At 46.2% G+C, this 17,837-nt stretch overlaps 1 protein-coding gene across 1 annotated transcript; it reads left to right on the top strand.

The window, feature by feature from the left end:
• The first annotated feature begins 848 nt into the window (after window positions 1-848).
• Window positions 849-1,918, top strand: LOC123052488 (histone H2A.4-like). Its single transcript, XM_044475679.1, has 2 exons — window positions 849-1,143; window positions 1,416-1,918. Exons 1-2 carry the CDS (start codon window positions 955-957, stop codon window positions 1,632-1,634), a joined length of 408 nt encoding a protein of 135 aa, XP_044331614.1. The 5' UTR covers window positions 849-954; the 3' UTR covers window positions 1,635-1,918.
• The last annotated feature ends 15,919 nt before the right edge of the window (window positions 1,919-17,837 follow it).

The following is a 17,837-nucleotide window of genomic DNA, read 5'->3' as shown; positions in this document are numbered from 1 at the left end:
TGAAGAAAAAATATGTTTCAAGCTTGTGGGAGGCTTAAGTACATGATGTACAAATGCCCAATCATAAGCTCTCAAGAGAAATTATCATACATAATTTTTATACTCGGTTTTCTCATAATGATCGATCCATGCTTGATTCTTTTTATACAGGTTATTTTACGAATAAAACTATTAAATTCAAATGAGGTCTTATGAAAATAATTAAACACAACTCTGAAGATTAAAAAATCGACAAAGGTAAAACTAGGTATAAACTTGAGTTTCGTGTTAAATCTTCATACTTCTACTCCATAGCATTTTGTTTGAATAAGCTGGACTTGTAGTAGCCCTTGCCCTGCTTAATGAAACCTCGGCAATTTAAAGATGTCGAGGTTTTGAGGTTTCATTGTGCATTATCTTGAAAAAAAAGGTCTTATTGTCCATTCCGTAGCATTAATACACAGACATATGCATGTGGTTACAAAAGTACACACTCCTACTCCATAGGTCAGGAGTTACATTATTGTTTTTTTAAGGCAAAGTTACATTATTGGTGGACCAAGCACGCATCTTTACTGGAGAAGAAATAACACCGACAAGTGGGCCATATAGAAAATTAAAACACGTGACCACTCCGTCGATTCCCATAGAGACCTGGACTCCCGCGGAAAGTCCAAAACGAAAACCTTCCCCGCCCCATATGCCCCCGCCCTCCCGCCGCTTCCGGATCCGAACCCTCGCGGCTCCGGCCCTCGCATCCACCGTCCAATCTCGCGCATCCGACGGCCCAAACCAGCGATCCGCGTGATCGCCGCCCATTGGCTGTCGCCCCGTCCCCACCCTCCTATATATTCTCCCCCGCGCTGAGCGAAACCTCCCACCTGCGTCTCTCTCGCCTCCACCGCCTCCTGTCCCCTCGCGCGTTCCGCCTCCCAGTTGCGGCTCCGGTCGTTCCCCTCCTCCTCGGTTGCTGAGATGGCCGGTCGTGGGAAGGCAATCGGCGCCGGCGCGGCCAAGAAGGCGACGTCAAGGAGCTCCAAGGCTGGGCTGCAGTTCCCCGTGGGAAGGATCGCCAGGTTCCTCAAGGCCGGCAAGTACGCCGAGCGCGTCGGAGCCGGCGCCCCCGTCTACCTCGCCGCCGTCCTTGAGTACCTCGCCGCTGAGGTGCGTTTCTCGCAGATCTCATCCTTGCCCCTGTTCTCGCGGTATTCTATTCCTTGATCCGGTTCCGTCGCGGGATCCGACAAATCGGGCTATTCTTAGATCTGTTTAGAACCGTGCCGTATGTTAATAGCAATGCGTCGAAATCCAAGTAATTTTTTGTCCAAATTCGTCAAGATAAGGTTTCTTGGGTGCGGAATCGATGTGCTTTCCTATGTATCCATTGCATTGGTTGCTGCTTGTTCTAATCTGGTCGTCCTTCCCCTTTGATCCAGGTCCTGGAGCTGGCCGGAAACGCCGCCAGGGACAACAAGAAGACACGTATCGTGCCCCGCCACATCCAGCTCGCCGTGCGCAATGACGAGGAGCTGACCAAGTTGCTCGGCGGCGCCACCATCGCCAGCGGCGGTGTGATGCCCAACATCCACCAGCACCTCCTCCCCAAGAAGGCCTCTTCCTCCAAGGCGTCCACCGTCGATGACGACGACAACTGAGGCCCTGACCTTTCCCTCGCTGCCACCGCCCGCACCTTGGAATACATTTGCATCACAAAGACGAGTTTCTTGTTTCGTAGGATTTAGTGTCTTCGTTTTCAGGAGAGTCCTGGATGGCTTGGTATTAGGAGAATTTCTAGTTGGTGGTCGGATTAGTTGCTTTCATCCCATGGCTGTGAATATGGCAAACAAATTTTCGGGTGTTTAAACTCAGATGTAAGGCTGCTTGATCTTATCCGGTTTCCATGGTTGAAGAAATTGAAAGGAACTCAACTTTAAGCTTATTACCAATTTTGTCGCTCCTTGTTCTAATTGTACCTGTTATTTGTTTTGCCTGAAGGATCCATAGGAGTATTTAATAAAAAACTATCACATTAGGGGTTACTGTCTCATAGAACTATCACTTTCAAAAAAGTGACCTATAACTATCATTTTTTAATTTTATGACTAAAAACTACCACTTTTGAAAAATGATCTGTTATTTAAACACGTTTATGACATGCAAGACCCACCCATTAGGGCTGATGTGGTGGCAAAGTCAATTATGTTTACTTACGTTGACTGTTATTACAAGTGGAACCCACCTGTTAGCATCACTCTTCCTCTTGCTCCTTTCTCTCTTGTGTCATTTCCTCAAACACCTTGTGCACCTGCGAGCTACCTCCATCGTCCTTCACTGCCGGTGCTCACCTCTCCTCATGCCTCGATCCTGTCTGGAAAGGGAGAGCCTGAGCTGCCCAACCACTCCGGCGACCACCTTTCTCCCTCCCGTCACTCCGACGAGGTCACCTCTGTCGGCGACAACCGCCACCGGCATGCACGAACCAACCTAGCTAATACTCGCCTTGGTTTGAGCTCCCACATGAGCTCCTGGGGCGCTTCGTCGCCCGCCTCCTGCTCCTCCGTGCAGGTGCAGCCGGCCCGCACGACGGTGCCGGACGCTGCCAAACTCGTGCGACTCGTCGAGGAGCTGGAGGAGGCTTTGCCTTGGTCCGAGCTCCCACATGAGCTCCTGGGGCTCCTCGTCGCCCACCTCCCGTACTCCGTGCAGGTGTAGCCGGCGTGCGCGGCCACGGCGCCGGGCGCCGCCAAGCTTGCGCGCCTTGTCGAGGAGCTGCAGGAGCGTGAGTCCCGCCTGCGCACCGAGTTGCTTGAGCACAAGATCCTCAAGGAGGCCGTCGTCGAGGAGCTGCGTCCGATGGTGGCGCCGACGGCCTCGGAGGAAATTCCGTCAGCTTCGGCGGCCGCTTCCATAGTTCCAGCCGCCGTGGTTGCGCCGCCGTTCCAGTCCCCAACCAACGCCAGGGAGGTGCTGCGCCGGGGCGTCGTCATGGAGGAGTTCGGAGCTCAAGCCCGGGTGCACAGCAAGTGTTCAACGAAATGCCAAAGTGAGAGAGGAAGAGGAGGAAGAAGAAGATTGATGCTGACAGGTGGGCCCCACTTGTAATAACAGTCAACGTAACGGTCAAAATAAACGGAGTTGACTTTGCCGCCACATCAGCTCTGACGGGTGGGCCCCGCATGTCATAAACGTGTTTAAATCGTCTAAACTGGCTTTTTTTCAAAAGTGGTAGTTTTTAGTCATAAAATTAGAAATTTTTGGTAGTTATCAGTCATTTTTTTGAAAGTGGTAGTTCTGTGGGACGGTAACCTCTAATGTGGTAGTTTTTTTGTCAAATACTCGATCCATAGTGATAGGTTCCTAGTATGTAAACGTTATAGGTTTTTAGTATGTGATTACATCGTGGTTTAGTAAATTTGGTATTTCTTGTCGTGCTGTACGAATGATCCATCCCCCTTTCTGGGCGATGCAGGCTGGAATGATTGAAGAACGTGCTGTTAAGCTATCACGAAACTGATTATTTAACTGGACTTCGAGTGCTTCATAAATTCCATTCTGCAACGTTATATTTTCACAAATTTGATTCCAAATTAGTATCTTTGCATCCCACAACGATCGTTCATGAAAAGGCGTGTTTAGTGTACGCATGATTTCTTTAGGTTAAAAATCACACAGAAGAGAAGCAAGTTTCATGCAGATTGCAGGCAAGTTTGATTGGACCTAAAAGCAGTTTTTTGTTCTGGCCTTAAACAGGCAGGTTTTCTTAAGATGTACTCCCTCCGTTCCAAAATAGACGACCCAACTTTGTACTAACAGAGGGAGTATGCAATTACAAAAGAATTTGCAGGCAAAAAAGCATGTTAACCCTATGCTAGTTTTCTGTTACTTAATGTGCAAAACAATTTGAGGTTTGTACTCTGTGCAAGTGAATGTTTGTAAAGCAGGCAAAAACCATGTTGAATGCAGGCAGAAAAAGGCGTGTTTTGCCAATGATATTGCACAAAAACTGAACACATTAAATACATGAAAAATATGATTCTTAAGCAAGTTCTTGGTACTTACAACCCAAAGGATGAATTATATCCTTTAACAAGGTTTTTTGCTACAACATAGGCAAGATACTACAAGTAGGCAGACAAAAACTTGTTTTTTCGCAATGTTCATGTTCATCAATTATCAGATTAAAAGAAATGCAGTCGAGTACATTTTTTTGTACGAGTTATCAGGCATACAGATTTCAGATCTGTAAGTCTAAAAGTTGTGCATGACTAACAACAAACACATTTTTGCTATGCTGTAGGCAAGTACTGTAATATACTATAGTCTATAGGCAAGTACATGTTGCATTGCAGGCAAGAAAAATAACATCTTTATTCATTGGTACAATAAAACACGAGAAAGATAGATAACTAGACAATTTGAGAAAGGGATACTGGAGGAAAGGAGAGATACGTAGAAGAAGTACCTAGTAAGTTGCCTTCTTTTTAGACTCCTTTTGAGCTTCATATCCCTACTACCAAAAAAATGCTACCTAGGTCTTCTAAAACTTGTATACAAACCAAAGATTTGGTAGTTGAAAAATGAAGTTGTCACCTGTTAAAAAGAGGTTTGCTTCTGAAGATAATACAAAAAATATGCCGAAACTGGGATTTTGGTAGTAATTTTGCAAAATAGAAGCAAAAAGCTAGTAGACATTAGGCAACTAATCAAGATATAGTAGAAGAGGTTCTGCAAATGAGTTATGAAGTGAGAAAAACAACGTCGAGGGGGTTACGTCTAACACAAAAGTTTGAAATATATATGACATATAGAACACGCTACACATTGCTAAAAAGGAAAAACAACACAGTTCAGCTACAGTGTATTCTGCCTTCTTCATAATGCACATTTGAGTGAAGATCTTTTTGCAGCTGTAACTCCAGCAAAAATGAAGAATAAAAAGCCATGTCTCTGCTTCTTCGCGATTCCTGTTAAAGAACAAGGATAAAATGAAAAATTCATAAAATAAAAAGTGTTGAATACAAAAGGAAATTAATGCAACCGAAAGATGAACATTGAGTGTTTTTTGAGATTTCTGTTACACATTTGCATCTAGAGTAGCCTTGATTTTTGTTGTTAGTTGCATGAAATCATTGTTTGCTTTGTTTTTTCCTTAGGTTGGCGATGATTGACTTAAACGAATTGACTGATGATGCTAACTCTGAAGTGCGTTTTACGGGTGGCGTTGGAGTTGAAGACCCCATGTACTGCACACAACCTATTGCCCCATGTAGGATCAAGAAGAGGGGGTCTAGAGGGGGCGGGAGAGGGTGATTAGACCCTTAACAAGTAAAAGTAGCATCTTTTAAGATTCTTCAAGTTAACGTTGAGTTTAGCACATGTTAACGGGCACACAATACATTTTACACAAGCATAGCAAGAGTATAGGTAGCGGAAAGAGTAAATCATGCAAGTGCAAGAATGTAAAAGTGATGGGAATCGGAATGAGCAAACGCAATGGAGACACAAAGATTTTTGGCGTGGTTCTGATAGGTGGTGCTATCGTACGTCCACGTTGATGGAGACTTCAATGAAGGAAATATGCCCTAGAGGCAATAATAAAGTTATTATTTATTTCCTTATATCATGCTAAATGTTTATTATTTATGCTAGAATTGTATTAACCGGAAACATAATACTTGTGTGAATACATAGACAAACAAAGTGTCACTAGTATGCCTCTACTTGACTAGCTCGTTGATCAAAGATGGTTATGTTTCCTAGCCATAGACATGAGTTGTCATTTGATTAACGGGATCACATCATTAGGAGAATGATGTGATTGACTTGACCCATTTCGTTAGCTTAGCACTTGATCGTTTAGTATGTTGCTATTGCTTTCTTCATAACTTATACATGTTCCTATGACTATGAGATTATGCAACTCCCGTTTACCAGAGGAACACTTTGTGTGCTACCAAACGTCACAACGTAACTGGGTGATTATAAAGGTGCTCTACAGGTGTCTCCAAAGGTACTTGTTGGGTTGGCGTATTTCGAGATTAGGATTTGTCACTCCGATTGTCGGAGAGGTATCTCTGGGCCCACTTGGTAATGCACATCACTATAAGCCTTGCAAGCATTGCAACTAATGAGTTTGTTGCGAGGTGATGTATTACAGAACGAGTAAAGAGACTTGCCGGTAACGAGATTGAACTAGGTATTGAGATACCGACGATCGAATCTCGGGCAAGTAACATACCGATGACAAAGGAACAATGTATGTTGTTATGCGGTCTGACCGATAAAGATCTTCGTAGAATATGTGGGAGCCAATATGAGCATCCAGGTTCCGCTATTGGTTATTGACCGGAGACGTGTCTCGGTCATGTCTGCATAGTTCTCGAACCCTAAGGGTCCGCACGCTTAACGTTACGATGACAGTTATATTATGAGTTTATATGTTTTGATGTACCGAAGGTTGTTCGGAGTCCCGGATGTGATCACGAACATGACGAGGAGTCTCGAAATGGTCGAGACATAAAGATTGATATATTGGAAGCCTATGTTTGGATATCGGAAGTGTTCCGGGTGAAATCGGGATTTTACCGGAGTACCGGGAGGTTACCGGAACCCCCCGGCAACTTAATGGGCCTTAGTGGGCCTAGGTGGAAGAGAGGAGAGGAGGCCAGGGCAGGGTCGCGCGCCCCTCCCCCCCAGTCCGAATAGGACAAGGAGAAGGGGGCGGCGCCCCCCCTTTCCTTCCTCCCCTCCACCTCTTCCCCCTCTCTCTCCTAGTCCAACATGGAAAAGGGGGGAGTCCTACTCCCGGTAGGAGTAAGACTCCTCCTGGCGCGCCTCTCCCCTTGGCCGGCCGAACCCCCCTTGCTCCTTAATATACGGGGGCAGGGGGGCACCTCTAGGCACAACAATTGATCATTGATCTCTTAGCCGTGTGCGGTGCCCCCCTCCACCATATTACACCTCGATAATATCGTAGCGGTGCTTAGGCGAAGCCCTGCGTCGGCAGAACATCATCATCGTCACCACGCCGTCGTGCTGACGAAACTCTCCCTCAACACTCGGCTAGATCGAAGTTCGAGGGACGTCATCGAGCTGAACGTGCGCTGAACTCGGAGGTGCCGTGCGTTCGGTGCTTGATCGGTCGGATCGTGAAGACGTACGACTACATCAACCGCGTTGTATTAACGCTTCCGCTATCGGTCTACGAGGGTACATGGACAACACTCTCCCCTCTCATTGCTATGCATCACCATGATCTTGCATGTGCGTAGGATTTTTTTTGAAATTACTATGTTCCCCATCATTCAACCCACAGAGGGGTTGCGAGTCCATGGAGGGCGCCACCCACGAAGGGTCCACGAAGAAGCAACTGATACGTCTCCAACGTATCTATAATTTATGAGGTATTCATGCCATGTTTACAACAATTTTATATGGTTTTGGTATGATTTGAATGGAACTAAACCGTACTGACGCTGTTTTCAGCAGAACTACCGTTGCGTTATTTTTTATGCAGAAATAAAAGTTCTCGGAGTTGGACGAAATGTTTTGACGATTTTTTTGGAAGAAAAGAAAAAATAATGGAGCAAAGAACCACCAGAGGGGGGCCCCTGCTGCCCACAAGGCACGAGGGTGCACCACCCCCATGGCGCACCCTGGTTGGTAGTGGGCCTTCGCGTGAACCTGACGCCAAAAAATCCTATATATTTAGAAAACCCCGAAAGTTAACCTAGATCCGAAGTTCCGCCGCCGCAAACCTCTATAGCCACGAAAAACCAATCTAGACCCTGTTCCGGCACCCTGTCGGAGGGGGGAATCATCACCGAAGGCCATCTTCATCATCTCGTCGGCCACCATGATGAGGAGGGAGTAGTCCACCCTCGGGGCTGAGGGTTTGTACTAGTAGCTATGTGTTTCATCTCTCTCTCTCTCCCTCTCTCTCTCTCTCTCGTGTTCTTGATTTGGCACCATCTTGATGTATCACGAGCTTTGTTAACATAGTTGGATCATATGGTGTTTTCCCCTCTCTATCTTGTTGTGATGAATTGAGTTTTCGCTTTGAGATTTCGTTATTATCGGTTTGAATACTTTTATGGATTTGAAGACACTTGATGTATGTCTTGCTATGAATACCCGTGGTGACAATGGGGCTTCATATTGATTCACTTGATGCGTGTTTTGGCACTCAACTCACGGATTCCCAAGGTGACATTGGGGTACTCTATGCATAGGGGTTGATGCATGCACTACAAAAAAAACCCACTTCCGTGATGATACGTGTTTGTCACAGTAGGTCACGTTTTCTGTCATGCATGTACATCCATGACGATTTTATGACAAAATCAAGATAGTCATACCTGTGCTGTCGTAGAAGTGTTCCATGACAATACCAAAATTATCATCACGGAAGTGTCCACTTCCATGACGATAAATGACGCGTCATGGAAGTGCTTCCGTCAAGGGTAACCAACACGTGGCATCCACCATAACGGGTCGCTGTTAAGCTATCGGGTTCCGGTTTGGATCCGATAACCCATTAACAGCCTGAACCAATGGGGGTTTTCCATGTGTAAAATTCTGATTCGTCGGAGTATCCACGTGTCAGTCAGTGTTGGGACAGATGTCGTCCATCCAATGGAGGAGACATGCCTATGATACTTTGACACATGGCACAGCCCAACATTACCCCATTTAAGATAAAAAAGGCCGACCCAGCCAAGGGCCAACAAGATTTTTTCATACTCCACTGGGTCGACCCGTTAATAGCCTGCCACGGTTTGGGCCAAATTATGACCCACGTAAGATCTGGCCCGTTAGATGCCTGTCATGTTTTGGGCCAAATGAAAACCCATATCAGATCTGGCCCGTTAACAATCTGTCATGTTTTGGGCCAAATGACGGCCCATATCGGATCCGGCCCGTTAACTGCCTGACATATTTTGGGCCAAATTATGGCCCATATTTGATCTGGCCCATTAACAGGCACAGTGCTTTCGGCCTCATTGCGGGCCATTTTAACTACAACCTCTTAAAGGCCCATGTAATAGTTCATCTCGATATAAATTTCGGCATGCTAATGGCCATTGGTAGATATGGGCCGTTGTCGACCCGGTTTCACTTTCGGCCCATTTAACCGCCGATGCTGCCTGTGGGCCTATTTCTGGGCCGAAGTGACTCTTAGCCTCTTAAAGGCCCGTAGTCTTTGTGGATACATTTTAGCCCAACCTGACTATTTGTGACGCCCCCGATTCAATCATACACTAATCATGCACGCAAACGTGTACGATCAAGATCAGGGACTCACGGGAAGATATCACAACACAACTCTAAAACATAAATAAGTCATACAAGCATCATAATACAAGCCAGGGGCCTTGAGGGCTCGAATACAAGTGCTCGATCATAGACGAGTCAGCGGAAGCAACAATATTTGAGTACAGACATAAGTTAAACAAGTTTGCCTTAAGAAGGCTAGCACAAACTGGGATACAGATCGAAAGAGGCGCATGCCTCCTGCCTGGGATCCTCCTAACTACTCCTGGCCGTCGTCGTCGGCTTGCACATAGTAGTAGGCACCTCCGGTGTAGTAGGAGTCGTCGTCGACGGTGGCGTGTGGCTCCTGGGCTCCAGCATCTGGTTGCGACAACCAGGTAGAAGGGAAAGGGGGAAAAGAGGAAGAAAAGCAACCGTGAGTACTCATCCAAAGTACTCGCAAGCAAGGAGCTACACTACCTATGCATGGGTATATGTGTAAAGGGCCATATCGGTGGACTGAACTGCAGAATGCCAGAATAAGAGGGGGATAGCTAATCATGTTGAAGACTACGCTTCTGGCCACCTCCATCTTGCAGCATGTAGGAGAGTGTAGATGGTACGTTCACCAAGTAGCATCGCATAGCATAATCCTACCCGGCGATCCCCTCCTCGTCACCCTGTTAGAGAGCGATCACCGGGTTAGATCTGGCACTTGGAAGGGTGTGTTTTATTAAGTATCCAGCTCTAGTTGTCATAAGGTCAAGGTACAACTCCGGGTCGTCCTTTTACCGAGGGACACGGCTATTCAAATAGATAAACTTCCCTGCAGGGGTGCACCACATAACCCAACACGCTCGATCCCATTTGGCCGGACACACTTTCCTGGGTCATGCCCGGCCTCGTAAGATCAACACGTCGCAGCCCTACCTAGGCACAACAGAGAGGTCAACACGCCGGTCTAAATCCTATGGCGCAGGGGTCTGGGCCCATCGCCCATTGCACACCTGCATGTTGCGTACGCGGCCGGAAGCAGAACTAGCCCCCTTAATACAAGAGTAGGCTTACGTTCCAATTTGGCGCGCGCCGCTCAGTCGCTGACGTCACGAAGGCTTCGGCTGATACCACGACGTCGAGTGCCCATAACTTTCCCACGTAGTTGGTTAGTGCGTATAGACCAAATGGCCAGACTCAGATCAAATACCAAGAACTCGTTAAGCGTGTTATTTAAGTATCCGCGGACGCCGACCAGGGCCAGGCCCACCTCTCTCCTAGGTGGTCTCAACCTGCCCTGTCGCTCTGCCACAAAGTAACAGTCGGGGGCCGTCAGGAACCCAGGCCCACCTCTACCGGGATGGAGCCACCTGTCCTTTCAGCCCCCTCATCAGAATCACTTGCGGGTACTCAACGAGCTGACCCGACTTTAGTCACCACATGTGTCATGTATATAAAGTATATAGTATATACCCGTGATCACCTCCCGAAGTGATCACGGCCCAGTAGTATAGCATGGCAGACGGACAAGAGTGTAGGGCCACTGATGGAACACTAGGATCCTATACTAAGCAGTAGGATAGCAGGTAAGGGTAACAACTGTAGCAACAATGGCAGGCTATGCAGCAGAATAGGATTAACCAAAAGCAGTAACATGCTACACTCTTCTAATGCAAGCAGTATAGAGAAGAATAGGCGATATCTGGTGATCAAGGGGGGGGGGGCTTGCCTGGTTGCTCAGACAAGAAGGAGGGGTCGTCGATGATGTAGTCGGCCACAGGGGCATCAACATCGTCACGGGGTCTACCGGAGAGAAGAAGTGGGAGAAATAGTAAATACATAGCAAGCAAGTGCATAACAGGACAACAGGCAGAGCTAGGCATGTTCTAACGCGGTATGAGGTGATACCGGTGAAGGGGGGGAAACATCTAGGGAAGTATCCCCGGTGTTTTGTGTTTTCGGACAGATGAACCGGAGGGGGATAGTTGCGTGTTTGCTATGTTAGGGAAGTGTGGCGGACGAACGGGTTGCGTAACCGGATTCGTCTCGTCGTTCTGAGCAACTTTCATGTACAAAGTATTTTCATCCGAGTTACGGTTTATTTTATTTTAATTTTTAAAGTTTTAGTTCATTTTTATATTAACAGAATTAATTCAATTATAAATTTTAATTATGATGTCAGCGTGATGTCAACATGATGTCATCAATCAACCATCTGTTGACCGGGTCAATAGACGGTCGGTCCCGTCCGCCATTGACTCAGACTAACTAAACAAGATTTATTAATTAGTTAATTAGGTTAACTAAGTTTCATTAGTTTAATTAAAAGTAATTAATTAAGTTAATTGATTAATTAACTAACTAATTATTTATTTTAATCTTTTTTATAGACATTCTGGGGCTGGGCCCCACTTGTCATAGGGCCAGTGGGCCTTAGCGGGTGCGGGCGTCGGGCACAACCCGAGCGGGCGAAGGGGGCGGCGTAGCGGGGCGGACCTGGCGCGGTCAGCGGGCTAATGGGCGGCGGCTCCGGCGCTGCCAGAGTGGCCGGGCCGGACGACGCATGCAGGGCATGGGGGGTTCGCGGCTGCGGGCAAAGCGGTTCCGGGCAATGGCCACGGCGAGGGGCAAAGCGTGAGCGTACGACGGTGACCGCGAGGCAGGAGGGAAGGAGGGGGGGGTCCTGCTCATGTTCGTTGCAGGGGTACAGGGGCGGCGAGGCTCGGTGGAGCCGGTGAGGAGGAGGCTGGGGACGACGCGAGGTGGGGAAGAGACGAGGTCGAGGTGACGTGGCGACGGTGGAGCGGTGCGAGCGCTGGCACCGGGGATCGGCTCGGGTGCCGATCCAGATACAGCGGGAGGGGAAGCTCCGGCGAGGTGGTCCTCCGTGCGGCGGCAACAGGGGATGAGCAGGCAGGCGCCGGAGCGCCGGAGGTGGCCGCGGGCGTGGCTCCTGCGTCGAGGCGCCGGCGAGGTGTGACGGGGTCGGGGTCGGTGATGAGGCGAGGTCGCGGCGTCAGGCGGGCACCGTGCGAGGGAGAGGAGGGGGCGCAGAGGAGTCCCTGAGGGGCGGCGCCGAGCCCGGCTGGCGGTGGCCTTAGCGGCGCGGCGACTTGCGTCGGGCGCGGCCGTGCGGGAGGAGGGGATCGAGCAGGGGCGCCCCTCCCCAGGCACGATGCGTGCGTGTGTGTGTGCGCGTGTGTTGCGTGTGGTGGCGGCGGTGTGGTAGGACGGGAGAGCGGGTGGGGATCGTGGGGGGTAGTGGGGATCGGGGGTTAGGGTTTGGGGGTTATGGGGGCGCTAGCTGGGCCGGCCTGGTTGGCCCGGTGGCCATCTGGTCCAGGTGGGTCGGCCAGCTGGGCCGTCTGACCCAGTTGGCCAGGGGGCCTTTTATTTATTGTTTGTTTTGCCTTTTGTCTTTCCTTTTACTTGTTTTATTTCTTTCTGTTTTATCTTAGTTTCTATTTATTTTAGTTTTAGTAAAATACCAAAGTTGTACCTAATTTAGGATATGTAATTATGTCACTGCCACAAATATTTTGACACATTAAATAAAGTAGTTTGTATTTGTTTATTATTTTAAGAGCATCTAAATAATAGTTTTGTCGTTGTTTTACTTATTATAGTGCAATTTAATACTTTAAAGAAGTGTGGTTTCTTCACCAATATTTAGTATGGATTATCTGGCACAACCCGATTATTTTAGTTTTAATATTTGAAAAGTTTTACCATTTGACTTGACGTTGAATTTTGAATTTGAAGGTGATTTTTTATCAGAGTGAGTTTAGTAACAGTAACAGTGGTGACATGGCATCATTAGTAGAGGGTTACTGTAGCTTAATTATCCGGTCGTCACAATTCTCCTCCACTACAAGAAATCTCGTCCTGAGATTTAAGAGGGGAAATGAGGGGGAAGAGATTTGGTTACGAAATTCTAGCGGATCTTTTTGGCCTTGGTTGCTCTTCTCGAAGAGATCGATCCATTACATTGACGTCTTTATTTCTTTGCTTCAGGTCATCATGGTGAAGTCGTCCTTTCCTTCAGGAACTCCAACGTACTTATGAATAGGTAAGGGGGAGCTCAACTACGACAGAATGCTTTTGAGGGTAACAATCTGGGGTTAACCTATGAATGAGCATAAGATTATCTCTCGAGTTGAACATATAAAATACATCAAGAGTAAGGTACGGAGGTATAATAATTAGTTTCAAACGGATAGACAATCGTTCGATGTCTGAAACAAAGTGTGAAAGGGTCCAGAACAAGAGAATAAGTATTGCGTCTGATACCAGAATAGATTACTAGGAAGGTGGCTCGTGAATTGCATACGAAGCCAAGCGCAAGGATTAACTATGGAAACAGGGTGTACAGGAGAGTCAGGTTTTGATCTTGTGGAACTGTGGGTTATTGGCCCACCATGTGGGTTAAAAGTAGGAAGGGCGGTGACATCTTGCACAATCATGTAAGCAAGGCATGTCAGAGGATAGTCTGTCGATTATGTCGGCAACAACGTCGGTACCAAGGGCGAGGGACGAAGAGAACCATTTTCCTGCTCGTTGAACGAGGCGGACCATTAGGCAATGTTCTCGTCCATCAGTGGCTACCGAAATGTCATCAACAGTAGAAACATGGTCTCACCGACAGAATTATACACCGAGGTGTTTACATAAGCAGGAGAATATTACTACTTAGATCACATAGATAACAAGAAAGGTTAAACCAAATAATGGAAAGGAAAATATGATTATCAGATATTTCAGGGGTATATCCTTCCCAATGACAAGCAGAGCATGGTATCCATGATAAGATAGAAAGTAGAAAACCATTTAGGTAAGGGGAGAGGAATTTCATGTCATTACCCAAACAACGGTGTTTTGGATAATTGATAAAGAAAAGATAGCATTTTGCTTCAAATGTTCTTATTGAAGATCGGAGTAACACAGGCGCTTCGAGATAGCATTGACAAGGTCTTCAAGCAAAGGTCAGACCTTGCATACACAAAGGATCCATCAGGAAAAACTTATTAAACAAGTCATTCAATTTCCTCATGGAAGAATGGTTAACCTTGTTAAAAAGGAAACTATAACACTAGGTCCTCCGGCCAGGTGTGCTAGGCATGACATCACCTTACCGTGTCATAAGAGATCCAATGTTATAACTCTTGAAATTATGTTCCAACCATCATATCTGACCAAGTTTCAAATCTGATTGGTGTCAGGACACCTCAGACTCAGGATGCCTGAGAAGAAAAGGTGCGACACAAATTAAACGAGATGATATTGTAAGGTTCTCGGGGAAATGAACTATGAAAGCAAGTTCCGAAACAAGAGTTCATCATTAAACCAAGGAGAGGGTTAGGAGGTGGCTGATGGACTCAGCGACAGTCCATTGAGATTTCCAAAAGATGGATTTCCACAATTATGTGTACAAGGAGATAGCTTTTGTCAGTTCAAATGATATAATGAGGTATGCTCGAGAGAACATACACGACTGAACATTGGTTGACCATGCACCCGAAATACGGACTTAGGTAGCACAAGCAATGTTAGAATGGCGATTCGATAAGCAATGGTCTAAGAATGAAATGTTGACCATTAACTTCAAAGCAATAAGGTTGCTAGAAGTTTTAAAATTACTAGTCCATCTATCGGTATTCCTGTTAGGAACAACACAGGGACCAAGAAAAGAATGGTGATGGTGAAGTATCACTTATATCAAGAATTCTCAAGAGGTGGTGAGATTCTCACGACATTCCTGACATAAAATATGGTAATACTCCAAGGTAAAGAAGAACAATTGCTGGATAGCAAGGATCTCAAGGTATATCACAAAGCACGAACAAGTTTGTGTTGAACGAAAGGCAATAAAGTGGTCGATGATAACACAAATCATCGAGAGCAAAGGGTGGTATTTCTCATCAAGAATTCGATAGATATCTTGGAAGAGCTCAGAATGTTGATGATGTTGACGACACATTTGTCGTGATATTTCATGAAGATGTAATCGATCGGTGACGACATCAAGTCAAAGGAATGATGAGGCGAAAGATTATTGGAACCAAGAGTATGACACGAACTCGAAATCAAGCTTTGTGTTCAAGGCGAAATGATACGATGAGGAAGATCGGCGTAAGGTTACCTCATCGTCCAAAATTGTGCTAACCGGTCAGGCTAGGAATGACGTGATCGGGTACAGACTCGTAAGTAAAGAAGATTACTAACAGTTGTTGAACCATAGTGTGTACTCGGTTTAGTTATTGGTGTCTTTGAGTGTTTAATAACTCAGAGCCCGTGAAAAATTGGAATCAGTGAGAATGTAGTACTTGATGAAGAACTCATAAGAAGTTATGCAGTTCCATGATAATTTCGAGATACCAGGGGGGTAATACTCGATGACAGATCAAAGTAGAGGTTGGACTAGGTTATTGCTCTCCAGAAGACAAGTGCTTGAACTTGTCCGATAAATTTGGATCAAAGAAGAACAATATGGTCGGAAACCACGATTGCAAAAGACCAAATCCCAGATATAAGATGAAATTATATCAAGGGGATAATTATTGTACGAGAAGCTTTCATGACAAGATCTACATCGTGTCCATGGGCATGAACACAAAGTTCAAGGTCGACTCCCACTTCTCCAATGCATAACCTATCATTCACTCCTCATTTTCGATGGAGTTGTAGTGTTGAAATTTTATCTGGTAAATCACCAGGAGAATATGACTCGTGAAAACTTTCGGGTTCACACGGTTTTAGAGAAGGTATAGGTTCAACCCATTGGGGCATCTTAGAAACATATACCACAACTTCAGGAGTAATTTATACAAGCTCGAAAGTAGAGCATTGTTGAGAAAGCAGAGGATACAATTGACCAAAGGCATTATGTATCCGAGGAAAGGCTCACAAGGTTATTGAATATGAAGGATGCTGTCAGATAAAATCCAACAAAGGATCTGGTGGTCCATGAGGGATCTGATGTGAGCATCGGTACTCAACCAGAATAAGAAAGAATGCAAGGAGATAAGATTATAGAAACAACTGACTAATTCAAAGCTCAAATGCAAAGGAATTATGATTCCCAAATCAAGGGATCAGAAGCAAACGCTCTGATTAAGGATGGATAAGTCGATTAGACTTAGGGGTACAATCGACGGCGAATTGATTGGTCGAGAACCAGCTCATGTTCGGGAAGACGTCTGAGCCGGAAAGATAATTTATAAGGATCAACTGATGATTACGTGCATTCGCACACATGTTGAATCAAGATAATCATAATAAAATCACAAAGGATTTTCTTGAATATTGTTGGACATATGGAAGTAACCATAACGTAAGCAGATAAGGAGGAACAAGAGCAATAGGCTACTGATGATTCTTGGAAGATCGAATAGTATTCTACATAATTTTGTGAAACACATGAATAACTGTGGACGAACAGATACTTGGCAAGCGCGAGTAATTATCCATAGGGGTATTCATGTGGCAAAGAACTGCAAGGCAATAGGCTCAACGGATTCTCAGGACAACGGAGGGTATTTCGGGGCATCTTGTAATAACAAGAGCAATTGGAAATGAAGGTATGGACGCCAAGTGTATGAAGCTATCCATAATGATATAACAGTGGTAGGGAATTTGCCAAGGCGGTGGGCACAAGTGTCTCGAGAGAACATCGGAGATTATCTTCGGAATCTTCTGGTGCAGCAGACGATCATCAGTAATAAGGGGCTCTCCGGGAGAAAGTTGTTACGAGAACCTAATGTTAGAGTTTAGCAAATTCATTTAACCCGAATAGAAGAGAGATCAGAGTTCCAGAGTATAGGTCGAGGAATAAAAGATCCTAATACCACCCAATGGCGACGTGGGCCCATAAGCCACACAGCCATGTTAGTAAAAGTTTTGATATGTCTAGACTCGACTTCGGCCAAGGAGTGCGGAAGGGGGATTCCTACAGGCAGTCGGCTCTGATACCAACTTGTGACGCCCCCGATTCAATCGTACACTAATCATGCACGCAAACGTGTACGATCAAGATCAGGGACTCACGAGAAGATATCACAACACAACTCTAAAACATAAATAAGTCATACAAGCATCATAATACAAGCCAGGGGCCTTGAGGGCTCGAATACAAGTGCTCGATCATAGACGAGTCAGCATAAGCAACAATATCTGAGTACAGACATAAGTTAAACAAGTTTGCCTTAAGAAGGCTAGCACAAACTGGGATACAGATCGAAAGAGGCGCAGGCCTCCTGCCTGGGATCCTCCTAACTACTCCTGGCCGTCGGCGGCGGCTTGCACGTAGTAGTAGTAGGCACCTCCGGTGTAGTAGGAGTCGTCGTTGACGGTGGCGTCTGGCTCCTGGGCTCCAGCATCTGGTTGCGACAACCAGGTAGAAGGGAAAGGGGGAAAAGAGGAAGAAAAGCAACCATGAGTACTCATCCAAAGTACTCGCAAGCAAGGAGCTACACTACCTATGCATGGGTATATGTGTAAAGGGCCATATCGGTGGACTGAACTGCAGAATGCCAGAATAAGAGGGGGATAGCTAATCATGTCGAAGACTATGCTTCTGGCCACCTCCATCTTGCAGCATGTAGGAGAGAGTAGAT

Source organism: Triticum aestivum, chromosome 2D (assembly GCF_018294505.1).
Source record: "Triticum aestivum cultivar Chinese Spring chromosome 2D, IWGSC CS RefSeq v2.1, whole genome shotgun sequence".
Lineage (NCBI taxonomy): Eukaryota > Viridiplantae > Streptophyta > Magnoliopsida > Poales > Poaceae > Triticum > Triticum aestivum.
Note: the sequence above shows the minus strand (reverse complement) of the source record. Positions and strands in the feature narration are given on the sequence as shown.

Coding starts and splice junctions, on each gene's coding strand:
- LOC123052488 (XM_044475679.1), top strand. CDS start 955: ATGGCCGGTCGTGGGAAGGCAATCGGCGCCGGCGCGGCCAAGAAGGCG. Junction 1,144..1,415: donor TTGAGTACCTCGCCGCTGAG/GTGCGTTTCTCG, acceptor CCTTTGATCCAG/GTCCTGGAGCTGGCCGGAAA.